The 13,990-nt window shown below is 39.1% G+C and overlaps 1 protein-coding gene across 3 annotated transcripts in view; it reads right to left on the minus strand.

Moving 5' to 3' along the window:
• Nucleotides 1-742: 742 nt before the first annotated feature.
• TOLLIP (toll interacting protein) overlaps nucleotides 743-13,990 on the minus strand; it is a 57,530-nt gene continuing 44,282 nt past the window's right edge. For all 3 annotated transcript variants that reach the window (XM_074954817.1, XM_074954818.1, XM_074954819.1), the window contains one exon: nucleotides 743-4,500. In XM_074954817.1, coding sequence (XP_074810918.1) covers nucleotides 4,289-4,500 — 212 coding nt within the window. In that variant the 3' untranslated portion in view covers nucleotides 743-4,288. The remainder of the gene's footprint in view (nucleotides 4,501-13,990) is intronic.

Here is a 13,990-nt window from a genome sequence, read left to right on the forward strand (position 1 = left end):
ATCTTTAGTAATTTTGTATCTATATTGGAGGACTAATTCTTATGTACAGCTAAAAATAGTTAATATCAATTTATCCACTCATTCATTAGCAGGAGACCACTGTTCTCTAACCAGATTTCATTCCATTGAGATTATGGAGCCCATTCTTCTCCTTACATGAGTCATTCATATACAGATATAGTTGATTTTTGTTTCACCCATCTTACAATTGTGCAGACTACTTCATGCTCAGCAAAATTTCCTTTGGTGTTACAATACTAGATAACTATGAAGATAATATTCGTGGAATAGAATAGCATCAAATACCGATAAGAACAAAAACACACCATCAGTAGATTTGCATTAATTCTTTTGGCCACAGCATTGCACTGGGAGCTTATGTACAGTTGATTTTCCACTATGACTCCCAAACCTTTTTCAGAGTCATTGCGTCCCATGATAGAGTGCTCCCTCCTGTAAGTCTGTCCTACGTTCTTCATTTCTAGATGTACACATTTTGTTTACGAATGGTGCATGCAGCCATCATAGGACATTTTTAAACACTTACTGTGCTAACAGCAGACTGATTGCATCTCTACAAGAATTCAAATGCAATCTACAATCAAGTAACTGTGGTATTAGAAAATAAAGGGACTCATCAAGTGGAAGAGTGATGTGCATAGAAACCGAGCATGGTGCTAAAAGATTTTACAAACATTTGAAGTGAAAAATTTCTCACACCATCCTAGATTTGTCTTCATTTTTATTTGGATCGTTGACCCCAGAAATTGAAAGCTGGATTATTTAGTCTGAATGTATACAAGTTAAGAGGTATAGCTTCTCTCAAAGGACTGATTCTTCTGTTTTGGTATACATGATACATTTATTAAATTAGATAGAATGAAAAAAGTCAAAGTGTATTTTACAATAAAAGAAAAAACATGTGGACACTGGGCCTCAATACAGTGAGAAACAATGCCTCCAGAATTATTACAGCAAAAACATCCTCTGTACAGTATTACATGTCAACCAACACAAGCAGTAATATTTGCAAAGGGAAAACATTTGGTACCTTCAGCACACAAGAATAGCGGTTGAAGAGAAAGTAGCAAGGATCTAGCTAGACAAACATATTCCTGTCTTTAGCCAGTGCAGACCCTTGGCAGGATTAAAGCTAGTGTGAACACCACTAACTTTTAGCAGATGCCAGTATTACACAGCTGGCTTTGGCTCCAGGCTGTTGTAAGCTGCTGAGTGTGACAGAAGTACAATCAAGACACATTATTCTATTAAATGAAGCATACAGGTCACATGCTGCAACAGAATGTGTGATGTATTTAATTTAAAACAAAACCCAGCATGGTATTGCCTTTCAGTTCTGCATTTCTGGACCCTCAACTGCTAGCTTTAACTATTCCTTGCCAGTTCAAAATCCCTCAGACCTGAAACTGACAAGGAACAGCAAAACAATTGTGGTGGGATATATATATTGACAAAAAACGGAGTAGGCATATGGTTTCGTCTCAATTTTAGTAACAAAAATACAGTAGTGCATCTTGGAGGCTTCTTTTCATATGCATAATGCTTGCACCTCCATTGAATTAAAATGCCCAGGTCAATATTTCTTAATATGAAAACTATATATTTTATTCCCATAGAGTCCAACTTACAGGCCATACTGCTCCTAAACTACTCACCTTCAATCTATGCAGCTTCGCTCTGCTATACTTCATATAACAAATGCATCTTACAAAAAAGGACTTCCAGTAGATCTAGAGGTCCCATGGAAAATGTAAGGTTCCCCAGAAATTCAATCTAACATTCTCACTTCCTCCTCCTAATTATTAAGAGCACTCAGAGCTATTTGTTCTATGCTTACATTTCAGCCATAACAGAATTAGGAATACAATTTCAGGTGACAGCAAAATTACTTTCCCAGACACAGATCAAACCATGACCACTTGCTTTAGAAAAATCTGCTACTGTAGACTCCAAGTAACTATACATAAAATCTTTATTATATACATTTTCCCTGAAGTGTTCTACCCTAGCAATTCATACCATTTATACAGGTGTTATAGCAAGGGACTCATCCCTAAATTTTTACCAAGAAGTTGAGTGATGATCATCTTTTGCTTTAAAGCGTAGGCTGGCAATGCCACAAGATGTCGCTGTGCTATGAAGATAAAATCCTGATGCTCAATCTAGTGTTGAGTTTTGTGATTAACATGTGATGACACAGGCTACGAACAAGAGGAGCAAGGCTAGCTTCCTGATAAAAAGCTATTTCTAGAGACGCAAAAGGTAAAGATGTAATGGGCTGTGCATGTAAAATGCAGAGAGAGACTGTAGCCTTGAATTCTTAGGAAAATGTAAAACCAGTGGGAGAATGTGAAGACAACTCAATTTTTACAAGATGTAAGTCTACCAACTAAGACAATGGGGAATTTTTGACATAACTAACGAGTGACTGTCTGACATCATGAAAAAGGTTTTTTGTTTGTTTGTTTTAAATCAACCAGTGAAAGAAAACCAGGACAATTTTGGTACTGTATTTAAAAACTCTCCACCCCCACACTTATTAAACAGAAAGATATTGGGGAAAGCAGTTTATTCATAAATATAGAAGAACCTTCTGCTTGGGGAAGAAAAAAAGAGGGGAAGGAGAGAGAATAAAGGCTCTTTCCTTATTCCAAACCTGGCTTACTAAAGTTCTCATGAACCACTCGAGATCCTGTATTTCAAGTGTACATTCAAACACGAAGAAAATACAAGCTATGGCTATTGCAGAAAGAATTGTAAAGCAGTTTTAAAACCACCACCAAAAACCAGAACAGTGACATTGCACATTATTGAAAATAAATTTGTGCATACTACTTAAAGTGCATTGTTTTGCAGTTTTAAAAAAAATTAAGAAGCTGCAGAAATTTATCAAAACAGGTATAATCTGTTCCCACTCCAGAGGCTCTGCAATTCTGTGCTACAATGTTGCATACACATTAACACGTGCAATGACTGTATGCACTCTCCTTCCCCTTTATGAGGATCTGCCAATTTAGGATATGTCAGATTTTCCATTATCTCACAAGATAATTTTGATATTTGTATGCATACAATTCAATTGAATTAGTTAAGATCAACTGTAACTCAATGAATCATCGAAACAAGTTCTTTAAATACTTTATACCTACTGAAGATTCTGCAGCTCTTTGCTACTCTGTATTCCAGACTACCAAAAAACCTTTCCTCATTAAAAAGTAATTTTTTCTCCAAGCAAAAAGACAGTTTTACTGAAAAACAGGAGTGAGTGTAGCAGGTTTCTTCTCAAAACAAATGTTATACTTAAAAAAACCCAAAACCCATGTTTTCTTATTACAAGACAGCTCCTTAAATAATTAAATGCTTATTTTATACATAATTTTCCAGGTATAAAATCTTTCCTTCTGCATTCATCCTTTGGAATAATCACAGGAATGTAGAAGCAAGAAGAGTGCAAGTAACTGCAGGAACACATTAGGGCCCAATCCTGTCCTCCGATGCAGTGTGTATTGCTGTATCTAGAAAACCATCTCCTGCAGATTTCGTTAGTACAGCAACATCACATGGTAGGATTGAGCCCCAGAATGCTCACCAAAAGATATATATTGCTTTGGTGCCCAATCACGAGGATAGGTGGGTGGGGCTACCTAATTAGAAACACTAAAGGCTACAACAAGAAAGCCAGCTTGTTAGTAGATTTAAAACTATGTTAAGGATAGTTGGACTATTCACAGCAATAACTGAACACCACAGGACAAACCAAAAGGCATTGTGTAATCATTTTTTATATCTCTGGCAGAAACAGGTGGCTTACTGAAACAAAAACATTTTATTAAAAGCAGTATGTAAAGAAAAAAATCTAACTCCCAGAAAACATAAAACTCGTCCGATCTCACAGACAGGGCAGTAAATCCTGTACTGCATAGTGTTGAGAGAGATCATATGAACATGCTCTTGTTTTCAAAGAGAGAGAGAGAAGGAAGAAAAAAGCAGCATACCCACACACACACACACACCCCTGAAAGCAATATAGCCACATATGATAAGCCTGATGTTAACAAAAAAGCTTCTGTGGAACATATGTAAAACAAACTGTAAAAGAGAAAGTGAAAAAAATGTGCAAATATCCAAGGAGAAAAAGGGGTACAAGCTCTTTCAGACAGAATGCTCACAGGAATCTGTTAGGAAATTCTTCCTCTACCTAAATCCATGGCTTGGCAAGTCAAAATAAAGGTGGCATCAAGAACAGAGACAATGCAGGGGTTGGGGTCTATAACTCTTCTGCAATCTGAAGTAACGAGTTGATAGCTGCATCCTTGTTCCCCCTCTGAGCTTCTAGCACTGAACGAATTACTTCCTTGTCCATATTGGGGAACATGTCTTGGATTGATTTCAGATCCTCTTCATTACACACGTGCTGAGGGTTGACTGGAGGTGGCACTGCCACCGGTACCATGCCTGGGTTACAGACTGCAGGCATTCCTGAAAACAAAAAACAGAGAAAATTAAAGATTCCTCCTACATGAATAATAAAATGCTTATTCTTGATCAAATGAAATACGCACAAAAGGCCCTTTATACTACATATTTCAGAGAAAATTGTTGACTTTATAGGTGCAAAAACATTGCGATATCTGGGAAGTCATCCGACTGTTGCAAACCAGACTTTTTCTATAATTACATTTTGATACTAGCCACATTATTACCCTCTGCGCAATGTTCCAGAAGTGCTCAGCAAATGCGGCGATGGGCTTGGCACAAAGACCTAGTCAGACAAATAAGGCAAGCATAGGCAGGCTCTACAGTTTTAGAATAGGCACCCATGTACTATGATTTCAGGCTACACAAAAAACGTAATAAAAAAAGACAGTGATCGCACTCTTTTATTAAGTTCTTATAGGTTTATACCATGGTTTGCAGAATCTTTTTGTTGCACGTAAAGGCCATAACACTAATGAACTCGATGCAATAAAATTTCATTGTTGAAAACAAAAATAAACTAAGGACAAACCCTGATCCTATACCAATAGTCTGATGCCAGAAGTCATGTTTCTTGACTAGAGTAATAAAGAGCTCAGATAAAAGGGGATTTCCACGAACATGGCCTCCATTACATCAAAAAAGGAACGCATTAAAGTAACTCATTGTTCCCAAGTAGATTGAGAGCAGATATAAGTGAACAAAAAACCCATGATTTTGAGGTCTTGTCTGTTGTTGCATAAATAGTATCCAATTGTTCAACATGTGACGACGGAGCTATGCTGCACGATGAGAGAGGAATTCTGTTTATTCCTATAGATGGACACTTTCCTTGACCTTACTGTTTCTTCCAGTTTTTTAGGCAGAGGACAGAAACCACTTCAGAGATATTTTGGAACTTTTGCATTACATTGTTCTCACAGTACTGTCAAAGTCAAGAAAGAAACGTTTACAGTGCAATATGGAGAGGAATTTTTAAAACCAGGGCTTTCTGAAACAAGTTCCTAAAAACCACCATGCACGCTCCATATAAAAAGTACGTTTTTAACCATCTGATGACCTTATAAATAATTCAAATCATGCCTACAGTTCAGAAACACAGCTAAAAGAGGTGCAAAGTTACAGTTTATTTTTATAAAGCTCATCTTGGTAGCCAAGGATGGTGCACTAAAGACTTTTGTAAAGAATTTGTAATTATTTCAATTAATTGCATTCTAAACTAGGATATTGTTGTACAAGGCATCATTTGACTTAAAAAAAAAAAAAACTTTCTGACTGGGGAGTTCTGGACACTACATCTGCTTCCTGCTTATGCAGCTTATAAGATAAAGAACCTTTTTGTACCAAATTTGATTTTAAGTTAGAGAAGTTAATTTGTTCTTCTGACCCTATTTTATTTTAAACTGGTATTCTATGGATGTAATTTTTATTTAAAATGTCCTTCCATGATCCAAAATGTCAGGTGGTAGCTGTATTTGCAGCAGCATTGTAAAATCCAGAGAGTTTGAGCTGCTGAACAAGATTTTGTTATCAAGAAGAGCCAACATACAAAAATTTGCAACAATTCATACTACCAGACACTCTAGTGATAGAGCCCTTATAACATAATTTCCATGTAACTGGTGTATCCTCTTGCACTAAGGATACCTCTCCATGGGAGGGAATCCCTGTTACTAGGAAGATACAAGTAATGGTAATGGGGGATTCAATCATTAGAAATATAGCTAGCTGGATTTGTTATGACCAGGAGAACAGCATGGTGAATTGCCTGCCAAGCAAGCAAGCCGCAGATCTCTCGAGACATCCAGACAAACTTATGTGCAGTGCTGGGGAGGAGCTGATGGCCATGGTACCTGTGGGTACCAGTGACATAGGAAAAGATAGGAGAGAGGTCCTGGAGGCCAATTTTAGGCTGCTAGGTAAGAGATTAAAGTCCAGGACTTACATCAGAGGTGGGCAAACTCCCGCCCGTGGGACCGTCCAGCCCGGCCCTTGAGCTCCCTGCCGGGGAGGCTAGCCCCCAGCCCCTCTCCTACTGTACCCCCTTCCCCGCAGCCACACCACCACGTGGGCAGTACTCTGGGCAGTGGGGCTGCGCGCTCCTGCAGGGCAGTGCGGCAGTGTGTCTGGCTCCGGCCGGGCGGCGTGGCTGCCAGACAGGCTGCTCTGAGCGGCATGGTAAGGGGGCCGGCAGGTTCCGGGGGGCAGTCAGGGGACAGGGGGCAGTTGGATAGGTGTGGGAGTCCCGGGGGGCCTGTCAGGGGGCAGTTGGATGGGGCAGAGGTTCTGGGGGGGCAGTCAGGGGATGGGGAACGGGGGGGGGGGGTTGGAAAGGTGTGGGAGTCCCGGGGGGGGCCTGGCAGGGGTGTTGATGGGGTCAGGGCAGTCAGAGGACGGGGGGGTTGGATGGGGGTCGGGTCCCAAGCTCTTTGGGGAGGCACAGCCTTCCCTACCTGGCCCTCCATACAGTTTTGCAACCCCAATGTGGCCCTCAGGCCAAAAGGTTTGCCCACCCCGACTTACCTGGTAGCATTCTCTGAAATGTTTCCAGTTCCATGTGCAGAGACAGGAAGAACCACAGGGTCTCAATGCATGGATCATGTGATGGTGTAGGGAGAAGGGTTTTAGATTCATTAGGAACTGGGGAACCTTTAGGGAAAGGAGGAGTCTATACAGGAAGGATAGGTTCGACCTAGCCAAAACGGAACTAGACTATTGGCATGTAAAATTAAAAAGGTCATAGGAGTTTTTAAACTAAGGGCTGAAGGAAAGCTGACAGGTGTGGAGGAGCACATGGTTCAGACAGACATCCTACAGGGGAGGATCTATTAATGGGAATTCTATATAGCCTAGTAAAGAGGGGAAGATAGAAGTTGACAAAGTATGAGTAGGAACTGAAGAGAAACAGTCAAATGAGAAAGTCCCATTCAGTTACATGACGTGATGGCAGACAACTAAAAAGTGACAAATTTTATAAGTACTTATACAAAAATGTTAGAAGTCTAAATACTAAAATAGATTACCTTGAACGTCTGGTATTAAATAATGATATTGATATAATAGGCATCACAGAAACTTGGTGGAATGACGACAATCAATGAGACACTAACACCAGGACACAAAATATATAGGAATGACAGAACAGCTCATGCTAGCGGGGGAATGCCACTATTTGAGAAAGAAAGCATACAGAGTCAAATATAGTAAAAATCTTAGATAAATCAAACTTACTATAAAATCTCTATGGTTAGAAATTCCATGCTTGAATAATAAGAGTATAGCAGACGGTATATACTACTGACCAGCTGACCAGGATATTGATGGCAACTGTGAAATGCTCAGGGAGATCAGAGGTGCTATAAAAATAAGAAACTCAATAATAATGGGGGATTTCAACTATCCCCATATTGACTGGGTATAAGTCACCTCAGGACGGGATACAAAAGTAAAGTTTCTAGACACCATTAATCACTGCTTCGTGGAGCAGCTAGACCTGGAACCCACCAGGGGAGAGAATTCTTGATTTAAGTCCAGGATTTAGCACAGGATGCGGTCCAAGAAGTGAATACAGCTGAACCGCTCAGTAACAGCAACCATACTATAATTAAATTTAACATCCTGGTGTGTGTGCACACGTGTGGGGGGAGAAATGCCACAGAAGCCCACGACGGTAGCATTTAACTTCAGAAAGGGGAACACCACAAAAAAGCGGAAGCTAAACGGAAAAGAAAAGGAACAGTCACAAGAGTGAAATGCCTTCAAGCTGCACGGAAACTTTTTAAAAACACCATAATAGAGGCTCAAATTAAAACAAATATGAAGAGAACCAAAAAAAGGCCAGCATGGCTAACCAGAGTAAAAGAAGCATTTAGAAGCAAAAAGGCATATTTTAAAAATTAGAAGGCAAATCTCACTGAGGAAAATAGAAAGGAACAAACTCTGGCAAATCAAGTATAATTAGACAGGCCAAAAAAGAATTTGAAGAGCAACTAGCAAAAGACAAAATAAACGCAGCAAACACATTTTTAAGTACACCAGAAGTCTGCCAAACAGTTGGTGGGCCCACTGGTCAATCAAGGTGCTATAGGAGCACTCAAGGAAAACAATACCATTGCAAAGACACTAAATGAATTATTTGCATCAGTCTTCACTGCTTAGGGTGAGAGCCCAGGAGATTCCCACATCTGAGCCATTGTTTTTAGGTGACAAATCTGAAGAACTAGCCAGACTGAGGTGTCAATACAAGAAGTCTTTGAACAAAGTAATAAAACTAACAGTAATAAGTCACCAGGAACAGCTTGTATTCACCCAAGAGTTCTGAAAGAATTCAAATACGAAACTGCAGACCGACTAACTTTGGTATGTAAACCTTTAACTTAAATCAGCTTCTGTACCAGATGACTGGACGATAGCTGACGTGATTCCAATTTTTACAGGCCAGTAAGCCTAACTTCGGTACCAGGCATATTGGTTGAAAATATAGCAAAGAAAAGACTTATCAGCTGCATAGATAAACATGATTTGTTGGGGGAAAGAGTCAACACAGCTTTTGTAAAGGGAAATCATACCTCACCAATTTATTATTTGTTTGAGAGGGTCAAATAAGCATGTGGAAGAGTGATGCAGTGGAAATAGTGTACTTAGACTGTCAGAAAGCCTTTGACAAGGTCCCTCACCAAAGGCTCTTAAGCAAAGTAAGCTGTCATGGGATAAGAGAAAAGTTCCTCTCATGAATCAGTAACTGGTTAAAAGACAGGAAACAAAGGGTAGGAATAAATGGTCAGTTTTCAGAAGGGAGAGAGGAAAATAACGGTGTATCTCAGAGATCTGTACCATGACAGTGCTGTTCAACATATCCATATACCATCTGAAAAGAGGGGTGAACAGTGAGATGGCGAAGTTTGCAGACAATAAAAAATTACTCAAGATAGTTAAGTTCAAAGCAGTCTGTGAAGAGTTACAAACGAATCTCACAATACTGTGTGACTGGGCAACAAAATGGCAGATGAAATTCTATGTTGGAAGGCAAGTTGGAAAATATAGTCCTAACTATACATACAAAATGATGGGGTCTAAATTCAGCTAAGAAAGATTTTGGAATCATCATGGATAGCTCTCTGAAAACATCTGCTCAATGTGCAATGACAGTCAAAAAAGTTAAAGTTAGGAACCATTAGGAAAGAGATCAGAGGTGGGCAAACTACTGCCCGCAGGCCACATCTGGCCCGCGGGACCCTCCTGCCCGGCCCCATAGCTCCTGGCCCAGAAGGTTAGCCCCGGGCCCTTCCCCTGTTGTTCCCCCTCCCCTGCAGCCTCAGCTCACTGCGCCACCGGGGCTGCAAGCTATTGACGGGCAGCGCAGCTGCAGAGCCGTGGCCTGACCCAGTGCTCTGTTCTACGTGGTGGCGCGGATGGGGCAGGAGTCCCAGGAGGACCATCAGGGGGCAAGAAGCAGTGGGGGGGTCAGATAGGGGGCAGCAGCCAGGGCACGCCTGGCTGTTTGGGGAGGCACAGACTCCCCTAATCGGCCCACCATACAATTTCGGAAACCCGATGTGACCCTCAGGCCAAAAAGTTTGCCCGCCCCGAGATAGATAATAAAACAGAAAATATCATAACGACACACTATAAATCTATGGTATGCCCACACCATAAATAGTGCATGCAGTTCTGTCGCCCTATCTCAAAAGAGACCTACAGAAATGGAAAAGGTACAGAGAAGGTCAACAAAAATTATTAAAGGTGTGGAACGGATTCCACATGAGGTGAGATTAAAACAGACTGGGACTATTCAGCTTGGTAAAAAGATGACTAAGGGAGGAAATGATAGAGGTCTATAAAATCATGAATGGTGTGGAGAAAGTGAATACCACAAGACAAGAATCAAGGGTCACCTAAAGAAATTAATAGGCAGCAGGTTTAAACAAACAAAAGGCAATACTTCACATAATGCGCAGTTAATCTGTGGAACTCATTGCCAGGGGATGTTGTGCATGCCAAAACTATAACTGAATTAAAAAAAAAACTAAAAAAGTTCCTGAAGGATAGGTCCAACAATGGCATTTGCCAAGATGGCCATGAATGCAGCCACATGCTCTGCGTGTCCCTAAGCCTCAGACTGCCAGATGCTGGGACTGGACGACAGAGGATGGATCACTTGATGACTACCCTGTTCTGTTCATTCCCTCTGAAGCACCTGGCATTGGTCACTGTCAGAAGACAGGATACTGGGCTAGATGGACCATTGGTCTGACTCAGTATGGCCTCTCTTATGTTGGGAATGCTGATAAAAGCCAGTAAAAGTTTTCCTTACTTAAAGGTCATCATCTTTGACCTTACTGATGATAAAGACCTGACATTTTACCATTAAGAATTTTTGTAGATTTTCAAAGACTGAAATATAATAAAAGCAAGTGAATGAGGGTCTCTTTAGATGGCACAGGCCTTCAGATATGTAAGAGAATTTACCAAAAATGAACTCCACCAAAAACTTGTCTCTACATCATAACCCTGAAGCAAGCCAGCCATCTGCACAAACTTTTCAGGAACTACATCTTTCAGTTAGCATTTTGCTTCCCACTTCTTCTCTTTCCATAGAAGATTTGTGGACTAAGACTACATTGCTCCATGAATATGGCCATACCTTAATAAAATGTAAGTCCTCCTGCTTTCCATAAAAACCTAAGACATGCAAGAGTTAAACAAGAATCTTGTTCAGTTAGTGAACCCACATTTTCCAATGCACCACAAAAAGAGTTCCAATTCCAACCATTCCTCCTTTTTCAGTGATTTAAAAAAGGTGTTTTGCTCCATTGCCTTCCTTTTTCAAAGACATACGAAAGCAATTTTAAACTCATCTATCTTAAGTAACCCATCACAAAGGCCTTTTTTTTGGGGGGGGGGGGGGAAGAGTTCCCCCATCCAGGAATATATCTGTGTTTATTACAAAAATTCAAAAAACAGGTGAAAAATTGGTGCAAAAACTTTACTTCACAGTCTTCTGGATAAAAGTCCAGGTTAATACTGGGGGACAGGAAGAAAGGGAAAAAAACCAATAGAGATAACTAAGAGAACTGAAAGTAAAAGCTATTTAATGCTGTGACTTATTTCATGAACTGTATATTAACAGTACATACACATGCGTGTGCATATGTATCTTCTACTACATTGCCTTACTTTAACAGACAGCCTCACATTTACATTGACTAATTTATTGTTAACAAACAGATCTACCTAACGTAATATATTGGAGTCTTAACAGAATGTGCATTTTCATGTACTTGAATGGTCCAAAATTTGGATGAAAAATAAATCAATAAAATACAAAAATGAAGGGCCTTACCCATCAGGCATCTTCCCCCTCCTAAATAAGCTCGACTGAGAACTGACAAACATCAAAAACTAAGTATACATGTCTAAAGCCTTCATCAGTGAAAATGGCTTCCATACAGCACAAGATAACACAAATATGGGTAAAGCAATCCAACCAATCAAAATAATTTGGCCTCTGACTATCACTGTCAAAAAAGTAGTTGGGGGTGAAAATGACCTCAAAACCTTAATTTTCAACCACAAGTTGTCTTTTAATAGAACACCAGTTTCTAGACAGCTTGTAAAACTGTTTTAAATGATTCATTAAAAAAAATTTTTAAAACAGATTCAGCATCAGGTGAATAGCACAGCCAGTAACCATCTTACTCAAAAAAGAAAAGGCAGTATCACTCCAGTTAGTTTCTGAAGTGATTCAGAAACAATAGAAACAGATCATCTTATCCATAAATTTAAAGTTGTATGTCTTCTCAGACAAAATCAAAGGCCAGAGTTTCCTTTCCTATTGTGTCATCAGGATATGTTAACTCTTGAATCATATACATTTGTAAAATCTCTACTGAATAAGTATTCTCAACTTTATATAGAGTTTAATTTATTTTTCTTTCCTAATAATTCTAACACTCCATCTTCTCCCTCATTATTGCACAAACTGCAGACAAGTGGCTTTGAAAATTTTATATCACTTTAAATTCATTTGGTACACAAAAACAGTCCAAGCACAACTACACTGAGTACCATAAAAATAAACCATGATATTTTAATACCATGATGAAAGTTTACTTTCTCATTTACTGTATAGTCTCTATATAGTTTTTCAAAATTTAAATACTGTTTTTAAATAAAAATCCAACATTTACACGACAATCTTCCTGTTAAAGAATTAAAATTTTAAGATTGAGGTTTTTTTTTTAAACTAAAACTGCTTGACACATTAAGTAGCTTCAATTTTATAAAATTAAGACTCAGTAAGATGCCACTTCATTTAACATATACTGTGTAATAGCTCATTTTGCACTGACAAGCATAGATAGAAGATAACAGTATTAAACGTTTTCAGAGGAGCTGGAATTGCACACTGCCATTATGCTCTTGCTTCCAGTATTACATAGAAAGTATTATAAATTAAGAGTGGAGAGTCCGTTCTCTAAAGCATCAGTGTGACTACAGTGGGAAACATGCTGGCACAAGCAATGACATTCCAATAATATAAAAAATGAACATGTAAAATAGCAAGTCAGTTGATAGCATATTGTGGTCATTTAAGAACAGCAGTGGAAACAGCAAGGGGAAAATTTTCATCCAGATTGTACACAGTGCATTACACAAATATTTTGGTTCTTAGTTTCTAGTTCAGTCAAGTGCCTTATGTTCATTTCTTTTCCTCAAAAGTTTTTATCTAACAATGAAATATGACACTCTACATACAATAGTTTCTTGCAGGCTATACCATTTTAATAGTTCTCTGAAAACACCACTCGGGGGAGCTTTTCGATCGCATCCAACTCATTTTTGCCTAATTCATTCATACCTTTGAAAATTTCCCAAAATGTTTGTTTTGTATAAAGAATCACTTGTGTCAGCATTTTTGGTGCTAAAAACTACAGGCCATGATTTTATTTTTAGAACATCACATTCTGTCTCAACAACATACCCAGTTATGGCACTCATTACAAAATGAACTGACGTCTATGGAAAACATGAACATTCTCCAATCCCTCAATAATTCTGGTGCTCTGGCAAGGCTAACTAAGAACCAAGCCAATCAAGTTGTTTTATATTTTATGTACACCATTTTATCTGGAATTCAGGATGCTAGTAAATGACATTTGACTTATTTAAGAAGAAATCTAGCCTTTCATGAAGACACTGGACTGGACTTTTTATACTAACTTCAAATTGAGGATGTCACAATATCTATTTGAGAGTTCAAAATTAAGGGTTTGTCAGTGTATATCACTTTGACAAACTATTCAAGAGAAAAGGAGTCATCTGTTAAACCAATGGCTGAGGCCTAGAGTCACAAAAATACGTCAGCATCTAAACTCCAGACTTAAACACAGACTGAAGTACCTAGGCGCGAAAGTCCCAGTTTTTGGCTTCAGTGTGATTCACAGAATTCATGCTGAATCCCTTAGATGCCTAAACTCACTCGGTGTCTAAG

Source organism: Natator depressus, chromosome 6 (genome assembly GCF_965152275.1).
Source record: "Natator depressus isolate rNatDep1 chromosome 6, rNatDep2.hap1, whole genome shotgun sequence".
Lineage (NCBI taxonomy): Eukaryota > Metazoa > Chordata > Testudines > Cheloniidae > Natator > Natator depressus.